This window comes from Thermobia domestica, chromosome 14 (genome assembly GCF_964235325.1).
Source record: "Thermobia domestica chromosome 14, izTheDome1.hap1.1, whole genome shotgun sequence".
Taxonomy (NCBI): domain Eukaryota; kingdom Metazoa; phylum Arthropoda; class Insecta; order Zygentoma; family Lepismatidae; genus Thermobia; species Thermobia domestica.
In genome coordinates this window covers 50,908,445-50,923,727 of record NC_137467.1, presented here as the reverse complement: position 1 = coordinate 50,923,727, position 15,283 = coordinate 50,908,445, and the positions used below count along the sequence as shown (strand labels likewise).

Below are 15,283 nucleotides of genomic sequence, written 5' to 3'. Positions count from 1 at the left end.
AATAAGCAATACATCTTCTTCCACCACACTTGACACGATCTGGTTGAAACTTTCTTATCCTTCCCGACAGGGTTGACAAAAACCATAGTTTTTATTGAAAAAAACCATGGTTTTTATTGAAAAAAACCAAGAAACCAGTTTTATTTTTTGGTTTAAACCAGATTTTTTTTTGGTTTAAATAATTTGCTCTGTTTATTTATATCACATATGGACAGAAATAAGTTTGTCTCGCCTTGGTGTTATTATGCAACAACCAGGTTATGCTGGAAGGGGTCACATAAGCTTAAAGCTGAATCCAAACGGCTTTTCGGGTTATATCCGAGAGAAACTGTCCTCCATATGAACTCGAAACCGGGACTAATTGGGAATAAATGCGATACGTCTGCTGACTCACTCATGAAGGACTCCTGATAAAAAATACGGTGTACTGATCTTTACATACTTGTTAATATAATTATCAAGACTCAAAGAGCCACTTCAGGAGAAAAAATAAACAGTTGAAGAAGTGAAACCAGTACACAGAATTATATATGGACAATTTCAAAACACTGCAGAGTACATAAGAACTAATTTAGTCTAAGGTAGTTCACTACGACTTTTATTAGTCCAAGTTAAAGAAATACGAGACTTAATTTGCATATCAGTATGAAAAGTGAATAAAGATACGAATTATTTGAGTCCACTTTGGCTCTGACCAATTTATACTAGATACCAAAGATACTTCTGATTTCAATAAATGCCTCTCGTGAGGTTTATATGATCCGCCTCCCAAAAAAAGTACGGCATTTCGATGTATTTTATCAACAGTAAACATTATTAAAACGAAACAATATTTAGAACTTTCCTTTGATTGCAATTGCATAACAACAATAACAAACTATAAAAAAATCACAAAAGAAACAATCATAAACTTATAAAAAAACAAAAGTTGCTTTTGTAGTTGAATATCTTTGAGTAATGAATGGGGAATTTAGGTCTGAATATAATATTATAATATACGAGAGTGAAACGTGATAACCCACAAATGTGTATTCATAAAGATTTTACGAACACTTACTTTTTACGAACATTTTTCGTTGTTTTGTTTAAACCATAGTTTAAACCACCTTGGTTTAAACCAACCAACCCTGCTTCCTGACACGCTGAATAAACAACAGAATATACGGATAAATGTCAATGACTCGCCAGGGCAACACTACTATTTTCAAGCCAACACAGAACAAAACTTTACTGGAAATTTTTCTGTACCTCTACGAGTTTACTCGGCACGGCGTGCTGAAACATACTTAAATAAGTTATGCAGAGCCCTTAGAAATTCAACGATTCTCCAGTTCGTTGCCTTAATTGCAGCCTTAAATGTTCCACGCGAAGTAAGTAACCTTGCTATATTAAGTATTACAGGATCACTTGGTGATGGTTGATATCTGACTTGAACATAATAGAAATATAAAGTTTACATTAGCTTCATCCATTGGAACTTGGATCTTCTTTTTTAAGTTCAACAATCAATGGGTATCTTTGAAAGCGACTGAAAGGTCAGAAGCTGAAGAATGCTGTACAAACGCTCATGTCAAAAAGCGTAATATTTGCCTTTTTACCGTAGTGATAACTCATAAACTAAAGTATATTCTACTTTGTGACGTTGGAGATGCATTTTCCCGGAAATCTTACTGTCTGGAAACACAAGTGATATTTTCACACCTTTAGCGGCAGTGCGCATATGTATGTCAATACACCATAATGCTTTATATCTTTTACTAAAAATCCTTGTAAACTACTTTGTTTCATCACCGAATTCGTACCCACCTTCACCGTAGAATCCACATTTGACCAAGCAACATCACTAAAAACTTTAAAGTTCTGCAGAGATGAGGTATAAATAGGATGACACTCCAAACTGAAGATACTGGTTTGTTTTCTTGATTTACAAAGCCATAATTATTCCTAATACTGAAGTGGACGTGCCATCTACATATGCTTTTCACCTTTCATGTGATTTACTACCGCTTGCCGTTCTTATGTTACTCTGCGATCTCGATCCACTACATAAATCAACTTGAATCAGTTACTTCTTTTCTCTCTTGGGACAGCCAGCTTTTGTGTTTAGGGGTTTAAAACATTGTTAGGTTTCACAAGAAATGAAAATGCTGAACTAAAGCACGTAAAGAATGAAACATAACTGTGCGCTTAACACACGATTATATAGCATATACACTCATTCTCCGATTGCAATCTATTCATTTGGAATTTCTTGTACTAATGTCTTTATTAGAAATAATGTACGTAAAAGGTTAATAGTCACCGCAAGAAACAAGCCTCATCACTAGGAAGTACTTTCGAAGAACGTTGTCTTCATCGTCAGCCTCGGCACACTTCAAAAAGGATTTAAACCATAAAAAGAATTTTAAATGTGCGAAGTAAAAAATCTTCTTGTCACTAGAATTAGACATGTGTTAATAGTAATTCACTTGTCATTGTTCACTGTGGTTTACTGTTTTTTCTTTCTTCTTCTTTTTTTTTTTTCATTATCTTCCAGACGGCGAAAATGAGTAGCAAAAACATTGCTCTGAATGGCATTTATGTCACCTTTACCTGAATTGAGTGCCGGTTTCTCCTTATAAATGTAATTAGCCTTTTACTTACATTATTTCTAATCATTATCACCGCTTGCAATATAATGATAATGTCTTTATTACTTTGTATTAACTATAGTTTCGCACATTTAGGTATTTACAAAATTCTATTTTCCAGCAACGAATACTATCATGAAAGTAAAATAAATTCCCAACCCCGAGAAAGCGCGCAGAAAATAGCTTATTCCTGAGAAAAATCAAATCGTTCCCGAAATATTATTTACAGTGGTGAAAGTAGTCAATCACTGCAAATTCGTAGTTTCACGATTTCCGAAGGCGTTTCACTGTTATTGACAGCGAAAACTAATTGTTTAACATTTATACTTTACATTAAAGCATTAGTTTAACGTTTCACAAACGAGATAATAATTATAGAATTAATCGTTGATAATAATTATAGAATTAATCGTTATATAAGAACCAAAGGAACGTAACTCCAAGAATGGAATTTTTGTTTGCTTGGATTATGAACATAATTCTGAAAGCCCCAGTTGATGTTATTTGAGTGTTATTGAAGTTGTTCTGTCACTGATTTGTCTGCTATGCAATAAAGTGTGTCACGTTATTACATTTGCTTTATATATATATATATATATATATATTTAAAAAAAAATCTCCTGTAAATGTACGGAATTGGAGTTACGTTTCTCAGGTTCTCAAAGGACGTAATGATGTAAGGTTGAAACAAATGTGAATAGGTAGAGAACACAAAAAACGACCCAATCGGATGTTTATTTACCAAAAACACATATCGTGCACCCATGTTTGAACATGGGAACTTAGGCTCAGAAGTAAATCTTGTACCGACTACGCCACCGAATTTGTGTTCAAGTTAGTATCAACATGCACAATATTTCAAACTCGCAATCTGGAATATGATCGATGCTTGAACCAGTTTCCTTCCTTCAATGCAACATGTGATAATAAACAGTCAATAAGAAGGAACCTATTTTCTTTTTTTTCCATAGGTCCAAAATATAAGGATCCTGGCAAAAAAATAAGATACAGAACAGCAACGCAGAAACATAATGGAGATCCCATTTACGATAATAAGAAATCAGTAACCCTGTATACACCTTGATTGAAAGTCATTCTTCTTAACATAATGTATGTTAACACTTTATAAATATGATACAAAAATAATTGAAGTTCTTACCCCTCGTAGGTCCATATGACGGAAAGTACAATGGGGCTTGAGACATTTTCCCTGTTGCCAATAGGTGCACTCTGTTTCGTTGCCCAAAGCCGCCGGTTCATGTCGAAATGGGCAGCTATCTCCCTGCAAATAGAAATAATTTACGAGTTAATTTTTACCAATTTCACATACGTATATGGAATGATATTTTAAAACAGTAGAACTTCTCAATGATTTCGTAAATAGAGATATAAGAGCTCGGGAAAAGACAAGCTTAAGAAATATCTATAGCTTTTTCGGCTGGGAAATACTCGACTTTTTTAAAACTAGTCCATTCTTTTTAAGAAAAACAGTTAATCCCATCTCTCTTTTTACATTAAAATGAATACATAAAACTGTATTTTAACAAAAGAAAAAAAATCAAGATTCGAAGTCAGTTGGTTCTTCGAAAAATAAATGGCAAATGTTGGCAGCAGTGAGTTCTCCCATTCCAACGGTTTGCACTGCTACCGATGTTCAACTGGGAGGGAAAAAAAAGAAAGAAAAAAAAAAATCTAGTGTAAAGATGAAATTTTAGCAATAACTGCCCGAACAGTATATCATTGCTAGATTTTGTGCCATGGACTCACCATTTATAATTTATGTACAAACTAAAACTTCAGATGGCCCAGTGTACGTCACATTTTGTGAGAAAGCACACAGGTTGAACAAATATTTATACCCAATGATAACAGCCGTTAAAATATTATCAAGGTTTTCACTTCAAACATGTTCACATAATATAGTAAGGGAACAAAAGGTTTCATGGATAAAATAACTTCACAACCGCACTAAAGTCACTAAATATCCAAATTGGAAGTTCGTTTCTTTAAGTTGGAAACTAGAACTCCTATTAGGGTCTTCACACAAAAATCCAATACAGAAACAATCTCTGTTCGCCTGGGAAAAGTAAATAAAAAAACTATCTATGTCTCTCCTCATCCAATACAGAAACAATCTCTGTTCACCTAGGAAAAGTAAATACCAAAACTATTCATCTCTCCTCATCCAATACAGAAACAATCTCTGTTCGCCTGGGAAAAGTAAATACCAAAACTATTCATGTCTCTCCTCATCCAATACAGAAACAATCTCTGTTCCCCTCGGAAAAGTAAATACAGAAACTATTCCATGTCTCTCCTCATAAGTAACTTGGGACAACAAGCATACAAACGAAGGGCAAGCCAGTTTCTCAAAGCAGTTAAAGTGTCAAATGGTTAAGAATTACGAATTACATTTCTGGAGTTTCGATATCTACGGCCATTTTAGCTCGCTACATATGAGCGATGACGTCCCTCGGCGAGCACCCTACCCGGCGAAGTGCGAAAGAAAAAAAAGCGGCCTGGGATCTTTATGTTAGATATGGTAACCTCCCGGCATTTGTTAGTGTGATGAGGATAAACCCAGGAAAAACTTCACTCAGGGTGGCTGGCTGGAAGTCTTTTACACTTTTCCGACCGAGTGTCTCCACCAGCAATCGAACCCGGGCCCGCTGTACGCAAGACGAAAGCTAGTGTCAAATGATAATACGAACAAAAGGCCTCCAGGTGTATTACGCCGATAATGGTCAGACGAGAATTTTGTTCACGAACAAGAAGCAGCTTTTTAAGAGTCTTCATCCCGGCGAAATTAAAATACCGCTAATTTTACAGTAATTATGTGATATCTTCAAATAGATAAAAGATAATCGAAATGTGGAACAAGAGCGCCCTAGACAATATTATTTTACATGAGATACCGTTATCACGACTCACTTATCTGCTTTCGATTTCGAACCATTTTGAAAATCGGCATTTATTTTCGCGTTTCTGAAGAGCTGAAAACGGAAAGCCACTAGGTGACTTGTGATAACGGTACCTCACGCAAAATAATATTGTCTAGGGCGCTCTTGTTCCACATTTCGATTATCTTTTATCTATTTAAAGATATCACATAATTACTGTAAAATTAGCGGTATTTTAGTTTCGCCGGGATGAAGACTCTTAATGGTGACACGTTCCAAATAAAAAATGGGAAATTAACTCAAGTTGTACTTAGCAAAAAAACAGAATATACTTCTCCCATGAGCTTTTCGGCAAAAAAGTACTCTGTCATCCTCAGCAAGAATATTCTAAGTGTTTTTGATGAGTACAATTTTAGTTACTGTTTAATATGTGTTCTATTTAATCATTTATCAATTACAGAATGGCAGTCTTGCTACACATTCCAGAGAAAACGCTGAGAAATCTACGGGGATCTCAAAAAAACTACCAACTTGTTTCCCTTTACGGTGTGATGGAACGTCTGCTATGAACGTACAACAGAGCTTCATTTTTCCGAGAAGTCAAAATGTGTAAAAAGACCTAAGGAACTCAACAACACTTTATTTCGTAGTTAAGACTGAAGATTTCAACACGAATCGGCATCCGCCCATAAGACTTGAAAGTTACTCCTAAGTGGCTGTTCCTTATTGGAATTTAACTTCAAATCAACCAAATCCTTATGTACTCTCTCTTCCAGATCGAACCGGAAAGCTCTGAGAAAGACAACATAATTTTATATGGCGGTCTCTGGTGTAAGAAGTTGCGGAATATTCTCTAATATAGTGGATGTTATTAACAATTTATAATTGCCCACAGAGACTTCGGCCAAAAATGGATGTTTTCTGTTCTTACTTTATCCGTTTGGATAGGGTGAAGTTTAAGCTTCCTTTTCAACATCAAAGCTGTGAAAAGTGGACTTAGTGATTAATGTAGTTGTGCTTCTATTGGAAATCGAACCCGGATCTCCCGTGGCAATGACGGGATTTCTAACTAAATAGCCACGAGACAGCTTTCCCATTGTATCTGTGTATTACAAACCATTAAAATATAAAAATATCTCTTGGCGTATTGTGCTAATTTGATGCAAACCCTGCAACAGGATTTATAGTACTACAGTGAAACCTCTCTTAACGGTAATACTTTTGTCTCGGCAAAAAAATATGCATTATTACAGACAGAACTCTCCCTTTTGCGGACGCTCTCAGATACGGTTACGGACAGTCACTCCCCCCCCCCTCCCTGACATTTTGATAACCTCTCTACAACGGCCAGTAATTGTTCTCATTTCATATGTTTTTAACTCAGAAAATACTTTCTGTAATTTGAAAATATTTATAAATCTGCGATACAGCTCAGTAAATGTCTTTGTCATAAGTCAAAGATCCGATGAACCAGCCCACACAATAGTTGTCAGTTGAATTCTGTATTTTTTTATTTCAGTCGAAAATAAATTTATTTCTAATGGGAATTCTGGAAAAATTTCAATGTGTAAAAACAATTGTAGAGAACCAGTCGTATGAACATGAATTCTGTCTAGAACTTCCTTCCTTTCCTGACAAATTTACTGTTGTTCTTTCGGGCTAGCACCTTCCTCTGCAACTTTATTTTAAAGATAAAGGAACATATGTTTGTTTTACGAACAAGGAATATTTCTCCCTTACTTCTTCGCGAAAATCCTCCAACACTGGAAACAGTACAGGGTGTTTCAAAATGAATATTGGGGTTTTTAAGGCTTTGTAGTATTTATTACTATTAACTTATAAATATATCAAATGAAAGAGCAACTCAAACAGTTTTGTACGCACACATGCGCATGCACTATTTCCTCTGTCTGCTATTAGAAACCGCTAGTAGTGAAGACGGTGATTCATAAGCAGAAAGCTGTTTGTGTTCTGCATTTTGCAAAGACTGAATCTGTACTTACAGTACAACCGTATGTGTGGAGAATTTTAAGGACACGCTTACAACTACGTCCTTATCGTTTACAGTTGCTCAAACTCTAAAGCCTACAGTTTACGTGCCAACTTTGCAAATGAAATGTTGCTACATGACGATGAAGATTTTCTGGATCGTGTCATCTTCAGTGATAAATCGACATTTCACCTAAGTGACGATGTGGACACTCATAATGTTCGCACCTGAGGACCAGCAAATCTTCCCGAGATGGTACAGTTGCAACGAGACTTCCCTAAATTGAATGTGTTTTCTGCTATATAACGGCGGGAAGTTTATGGACCTTTCTCGCCTATCGAATCGATGTGTGCCGTGTGACGAATGATGCTCACATTTGTAGCAAAAACTGTTTATGAGTTGCTCTTTCATTTGATGTATTATTTATAACTGTACGTTAAACGTACTAAATACTAGAAAGTCTTACAAACTCTGAATCTCATTTTGAAATACCCTATACTTTATAAGATGTGGGATGTTTTACTTGCATGAAAACTTAATAAAATTTTTCATGTACTAAAGATAAAGTTGGCGTTCTTGTCTTCTTATAAAATCATAACTGATTAATGTTATATGTTGGAAATAATACAATATAAAATAGGTGAAAATACTTTAGGTTGACACTGCCTCTCCTTTTCAAGTTCCATCTTGAAAATAACGAACAGCTGAAAAGCGGTTTGCAGAAATTAATTTTTATGTGATTGATATTTTGAGTTTTACGTCCCACGGTTATGCCGGTTAGGCTAAAGGAGACTGTGATAATGAGTGATGAATGAAATGGTGGAATGAAGAATGTGGGAGGAAACGGGAGAACCCGAGAAAACCCACGCACACGGTGTGATTGATATTTTGTAGCAAAATATATTCAAGGTACTGTTAGTAAGTAAGGCATAATGCGCCCTAGCAACAAAACTAATTAATATATCATAGTGTAGTTAATCTAGCTGATTACATACAACGTTCTCCTTTTCAAATCTACAACCGGAATTGAAATATCTTTTTTTAATTTTTCACATTTGGTGCCTGAAGTAAACATCAGAATTCCGAGAACGATCGATGTTCGAGTTTCTGTGTTAAGTCTGGAGACATGGTAACGTGAGATAAGACATGGGCCTATCATTATGACTCTTCTTCAATGCAATACAATGTCGCCAGTCAAGAGAGGGGCGCAATTGCACGCTGGCACAATTGCAGGATATGGATAGACTTTGAGGCCTAACCCAGCTTATAGTCCCGACTTAGTTCCTTCAGATTTCTACCTGTTTGGTAGATCGAAGAATTTTAGACATGGTCGAACATTTGAAAACGATGACAAGTTACTTCAAGAGGTTAGAGCATGATTTCGAAAGTAAGATGTAGGATTTTTACCAAGGTGTATCTTTTTGAGTTGCAAAGAACACTGGACCAAATGTGTAGGGAGGAATGGTGGATTTATTGAACAGTCCTGATCTGTATCTAATAGTTGTGAATTCATATGGACCAAGTTATCACTACTGTGAGTTATCGATTTAAAAAGTAATTAAGGATTTTTAATATCTTACTTACTGAACTTTGTAACTGTTTAGAATTATGAGTAAGCTGGTGGTTTGCAGAAAATTTACTTTTGTGACGATTTGATGTATAGAAGTGTAAATAAACCAAAGGTTTTATTCACCGCATCAGTGTCTTTTTGAATTAAAGATTATGTCATCTGACTTGTAAACCAAATTTCCTTTATCCAGATTCAACGCAGGATCTTCAGTTCTATGAAGAACAATTCAAATACACTCGTACTGAAGTTGAAAGAAAATAGATGTAATACTTTTTACGTAACAAAATGTTTTTGGTAATCGGACAAAGGATAGTTTTTTTTCTTTTTGTAAAAGAAAAAAAAAAAAACCTCATACATGTTTAATACATACTCTACGGCAACTATTAACAAATAACTATGGGAAAACTAACTTCTATGGAAGTTGTTTATACATTTTGCAATAGATTACATACTAAAACTGCTTGAATAGAAATGAAATTTAGATTCAAACCTGTCCTTAAATAATAAGAAAATACGCTGAAAAATCTTTTACCTTTGTGCATGATGAATAATAGTAGAAGTAACAGTCTTCATTCTTCCTATTTGTTTCCATGATTTGTTCCAGGCTAACTGCTTCTTGCTACCCTACGAAGGAAATAAAAAGTAGTGTGTGATGACAGATTTTACGTAAATAAATAATAACATATAATTTCGTAGGTAAAAAAGGGCCTAATTTAAAGAATTTTTGGAGGAAAAAAAATACATTCCATCACGGCGAGCATGTTATTCGAACAAATTACATTGCAATTACGTTCCTTTGATTGAATGACGAACAATTTCAAGGGCATTACGCGGCTGTTGAATTTATCAAGGGAAAGAAGATCGTGCAATCAACAATGCAAAGAACTTAATACGTCAGAATGTCCTTGTCGTACGAAATTATGAAAAAAAAAGAATACTTATCTAATCCACCGAGCTATTTATTGAGCGCTAAATCAGTTTCAGTGACCTCTCGTAGCATTCTTGAGTTGACAAATCTTCATGCAAAATGTTTCTCTCACATTCTTAGTTTGAATGACAATATCTTCCATTCGAGCTTACAACTATGGTCACTAAATCTGCTATATGAGCGAAAACTTGAAAACCTAAATGTGTTTCCTTCTTCCTTTTATCTCGCTTGAGTTGACAATATAACTATGGTGAATCCTTAAGAATTTGATATTTTATAGAAAGAACTGCGATTTTTTAAAAATTTCTTTATTAATTGAATATAGCTAGACTATGAGAATATTTACAATATCACATTGTCTTTTAGTTGTTTATAGATAATATCTTATTGTCTTATCTTGAATTGAAGTCTTTTTATTTAATTAATTTTTTAATAGGTTTATTTTCAAAACACCATTAACATTTTCGATCCGAAGCCCGAACAGAACTCGAGATGATTTATTAATGCAAACGGACGATGTCCGATACTTACCTGGTGATACTGTAGCAATTCCACCCAGCTATACCAATAAGTATTCACTTGACTTATCTTGGTATACATCTGTTATATAGTAAGCCTAGTTGTCAAAATTTTCAACGGGAACTCCCATCTTCCTCAGCGACTCTTAAACCATCAACAGCAAATTTATTGATATTACATAGTATCCACTGTTGAAATGCATAAGTATCAAAAAACAAAAACTATATTATACGCAATTACTGTATAACAGACGTATACAAAAATTAGCCTACGTGAATACTTGTAATCATGTTCCTAAAGTTTTTACACCAATAAACGTATTAATTTTAAAATACTATATTTAAAGATTTAACTGTCATGTATTTTTCATGCCTACCTTTTCTCTACTATCCGATATACATATTTTAAAACTACACCAAACTAATATGAAGCTGACTGATAATATTTATTATGTCCCACCCAGTATGATAAAGCAGGACATTATAACTACGAAAAGAAGTCCGCAAATAAACTTCTCCCTTTTTACCCGTAAAGTATATAGGGCAAACTAGATCGGTTTAATGCGAAAGCCATCTACACGTCATTTAGTAATGTACGACCAAGATCTTGCAGATGGTACTCTCACAGTACTAGTAGAAATTTCGAATGAGTGACCCATTCTGTCCCCGCAAATACGGAAGTAAGAACAATCAATGCTCTGCAGCACTGCCACACACTAACAAGATCACCAGCGAGAAGCAGCTTTGCTTTTTGACATCTGACGTTCTCCTTTTGGAGAACAATGTGAGACCACACTCGGCGGTGGCAACGCAAAATCATCTCACCACCCTCGATCCGCCTTACAGACCCGCCTCGCGCAAAGTGACTTCCATTTTTTACAGCATTGAAGAGGGCCTCTCAGGGGAAGTAACTTCCAAGGACGAAAATAACAGCCATGAATATGCTTTTCCGAACGCAGGACATGCAATTTTTTCCAGTGCACTTTTTAAGCCTTGTTAAATGGTATAACAAAAAATGAAATGAAATCGTTGAGTTTTACGTCCCACGGCTATGCCGGTTAGGCTAAAGGAGACGGTGATTATGAGAAATGAATGAAATGGTGGAATGAAGAAAGTGGGAGGAAACGGGAGAACCCCGAGAAAACCCACGCACACGGTGTTTGTCCACCACAAAGTTCACTTGGCGGGGGCAAATGGTATAACAAATGCATAAACATCCACACTCTTTATGTGGAAAAATAAAGTATTCCTTGTTCTTTATTTTCGCAGTATATCTTAATGTCTTGCATAAACACCACTGTTCATAGCCGCCAGGGGAAATTTAGTTCCTAACTTATCGTCGTACTAAGTTAAACTTGAGAATGCGTCTAAATATTTATTAATGCCGAGATTTTCAATGGATACCCGGTCTTCGTCGGAGCCTTGTGTAATTAATCACACATTGATTGGTCCTCAAAAAAACTGCTTAACGTTCCACGTTTATGCCCGGCTAAGGGAGATGGATGATTAAGGAGAATGAATGATGGAAGAATCGGTGGAATGGGAATGTGAGAGGAAACGTGAGTACCTCGCCGAGAAAACCCACGGACACGATATTATCCACCACAAACTTATTTGGTTAAGGATCGAACCAGCGACCCCGCGCTGGCTGGTCAAAAGAAAGATAGCTACTAGAATCAAAGAACATCCAAGAAAATTAAGGAAGAGGATTCTCTACGTTAGGCCTATCAAGATTCTTAATGATTCAATACACCAAATTAAATTAAGGAAATGAAAGTACTTCAACAAATTAAATCTTACGTTGAATGAAATGTATATGAATCATATTTTATAAAGGTTAAAAAAAAAAAAAAAAAAAAAAAGTTTAAATCCAGACAAAGAAAATCTGGATAAAAGATAGGACATTATTAACAGTAACCTAGAACAGAAGAATCAAGAGAATTAATGAAAATTGGTAGAAAAGTTCTGGTTACTTGAGTAACATATCGGTACCAATACAAGAAACTCTATATATATAAAATTGTAAATCACTGTGTTTGAGACTCTAAATCTCCTGAACCGCCCGACCGATCTCGATATCAAATTTGTAACATGGATGAGGTTCGAAGCTTGGCTGGTTTTAGGCTATTCACTTTGATGGTAGAACTGGAGAGGGGAAGGGAGGGGGTAAAATAATAAATAAAACTATACCTCCTGAACCACTCGACCGATCTTGATCAAATTTTCAACATAGATGAGGTTCAGGCATGGGATCGTTTTCATGATTTAAATTTGATGGAGCAACATATGGGAGGAGAAGGAGGGGGATCAATTCATATAAGACTGAAAGTGACTATTTTTGTAACTTTGTAACTCTTGAACTATCCGACTGATCTCAATCAAATTTTCAAGATACATGAGGTTCGGATCTGGAAACATTTTTGTAATTTCACTTTAACGTTAGATTCTAGGAAAGGGGAGAGGGACGTATAAATAAAAACTAATAAAACCTATTACCTTTTGAACCACCCAACCAATCTCGATCAAATTTTTAACATATATAAGGGTCGGGCCTTGGGTGTTTTTTTTATCGTTTCACTTTGACGAGCCAACGTAGCGGAGAGGGATGGGGAGATATATGTAAAAAAATAAATAAATAAAAATGACTGCCTTTGTGACTTCATCACTCTTGAATCACCCGACCGATCTCAATCAAATTTTCAACATACATGAGTATAGGGTCAGTGATTACTTTAGGCTATTCACTTTGACAATGCAACGTAGGGGAGGGGGAGAGAAATTAAAAATGATCAAAAAATGACCGAAATTAGTGTTGAATCCATAGTTTTTGAGGTCAATGAGAGAAACAGTAACACTTCTGATGCTATTTAAATCCAAGTTCAGCCCTGATCGTTGGGGAGGGGGATAAACATTAAAAAATGATCGAAAATGACTAATATTAGTGTCGAATTCATAGTTTTCGAAGTACCTGAGATTAACAGTGACAATTCTGATACCGTGTGCCACAGCACGTAGGAGGGGGATCTATATATAATAATGATCGAAAATGACTAATATTAGTATCTAATCCACAATTTTCGGGATCATTCAGATGAACATGACATTTCCGATCCGGTTTAAATCCAAAATCATCCCCACCACTTGGGGAGGGAAAAAAAGATATATATATATATAAAAATGATCGAAAATGGTCGCTATCAGTGTCGAATTTATAGTTTTCTGAGTGCTTTAGATGAACAGTGATACTTTCGATCCCGTTTAAATACAAATTCAAACCCGGGAAGGAGAAGGAAGAGATATTTAAAAATCATCGAATATGACTGATATTAGTGTTGAATTCACATTTTTGTGGTCGCTGAGATGAACGGTGACACTTCCAATGCCATGGCCCACAACATAGGGGAGGGGAATATATATATATATATATATAGTAAAAAATGACCGATATTAGTGTTGAATCTATAGTTCTTGCAGTCGCCGAGAGGAACAGTGACACTTCTAATGGTTTAAATCCATTTTCAGCCCCGACACTTGGGGGATGAGGAGGGGTGACATACATTAAAATGATCGAAAATGAGCAATATCAGTGTGCATTTAAAATACTTATTTCAACCCAGCAAAGCGGGTAATATATGCTAGTTTTAAATAAACTCTGCTTAGTATAATGTGTTTGTTACAGTTCTAATAAAGACATAATACAGCTGTATTTCTAATACAACTATAACTGAATTCAAGTGAGTTGAATATGTGGAGTGGATAATTGCATCAAGAGGACCATGGATTAAGGAATCTTCTCAGATAGAAAGGTTTCAAGTAGAACACATCCCTCTTTCCTAATTACCTGTCAAAGTGATGCACCCTTTGTGTATTTACACCTTCCATGGTTATTGCAAAGAGGGAAACCTTCCTTAACAGTCATCTCTATAATACGGACACATTTTTGTCCCGTCAAAAATATATGTATTAATATGGAACACTTTCAGATACGGACAGAAATTATTCTTAGTTCATACTACTTAATACAGAAAATACTTATGCAATGTGAAAATAAATCTGTAATACGGTATAATTGACACAAAAATCCTTTCCCCTCAAAATGTCTATAGTTAAGCCAGTGACCTCTATTTGAGAACAAAACTACAAGATTCACTACATTTTACAGCACACGATTATTTAAATATTTTACAGGACGATATCTTCAATCAAAATTTTATTTCTTTAAACAGGGGTATTTCTCCCTCATCCTCCGTAATTCGAACACCCTCAGTATAGTATTTCATATTAGCCTATATTTATCGTGTACTTCACACATTACGGCAGGAATGATGAATTATGTGAATCTGCGTAACCTCTCTATAAAAGAAAAGGTTATTTATCGACAGATCATCGTGGTCCAATGATTCGTGCTATTCGGAGGCTTCATTTTATTTATACATGAAGCAAAATTAAAAACAAAATAGCAGTTAAAAAATAGAAACTATGTGTTGAAAAGGGAAGCTATGCCACGAGATTGAGAAAAGAAATCTTTGTCTTACGTCCCACAATTAAGCCGGCTAGGCTAAAGGAAACGGTGACGATGACAAATGAATGAAATGATGGAATGAAGAAAGTGGGTGGAAACGGGAGAACCCCGAGAAAATCCGCGCACACGGTGCTTATCCACCACAAAGTTCACTTGGCACGAGCTGGGATCGAACCAAGGACCCCATGCACCAGAGGTGAACGCTCTACCACTGAGCCACTGCGG

The 15,283-nt window shown here is 35.6% G+C and overlaps 1 protein-coding gene across 2 annotated transcripts in view; it reads right to left on the bottom strand.

The window, feature by feature from the left end:
- Positions 1–15,283, bottom strand: part of LOC145669669 (uncharacterized) — a 58,294-nt gene that overhangs the window by 34,910 nt on the left and 8,101 nt on the right. For both annotated transcript variants that reach the window (XM_081737924.1, XM_081737925.1), the window contains exons 2-3: positions 9,623–9,714; positions 3,790–3,912 (exon numbers count right to left, since the gene is read on the bottom strand). In XM_081737924.1, coding sequence (XP_081594050.1) covers positions 3,790–3,912; positions 9,623–9,682 — 183 coding nt within the window. In that variant the 5' untranslated portion in view covers positions 9,683–9,714. The remainder of the gene's footprint in view (positions 1–3,789; positions 3,913–9,622; positions 9,715–15,283) is intronic.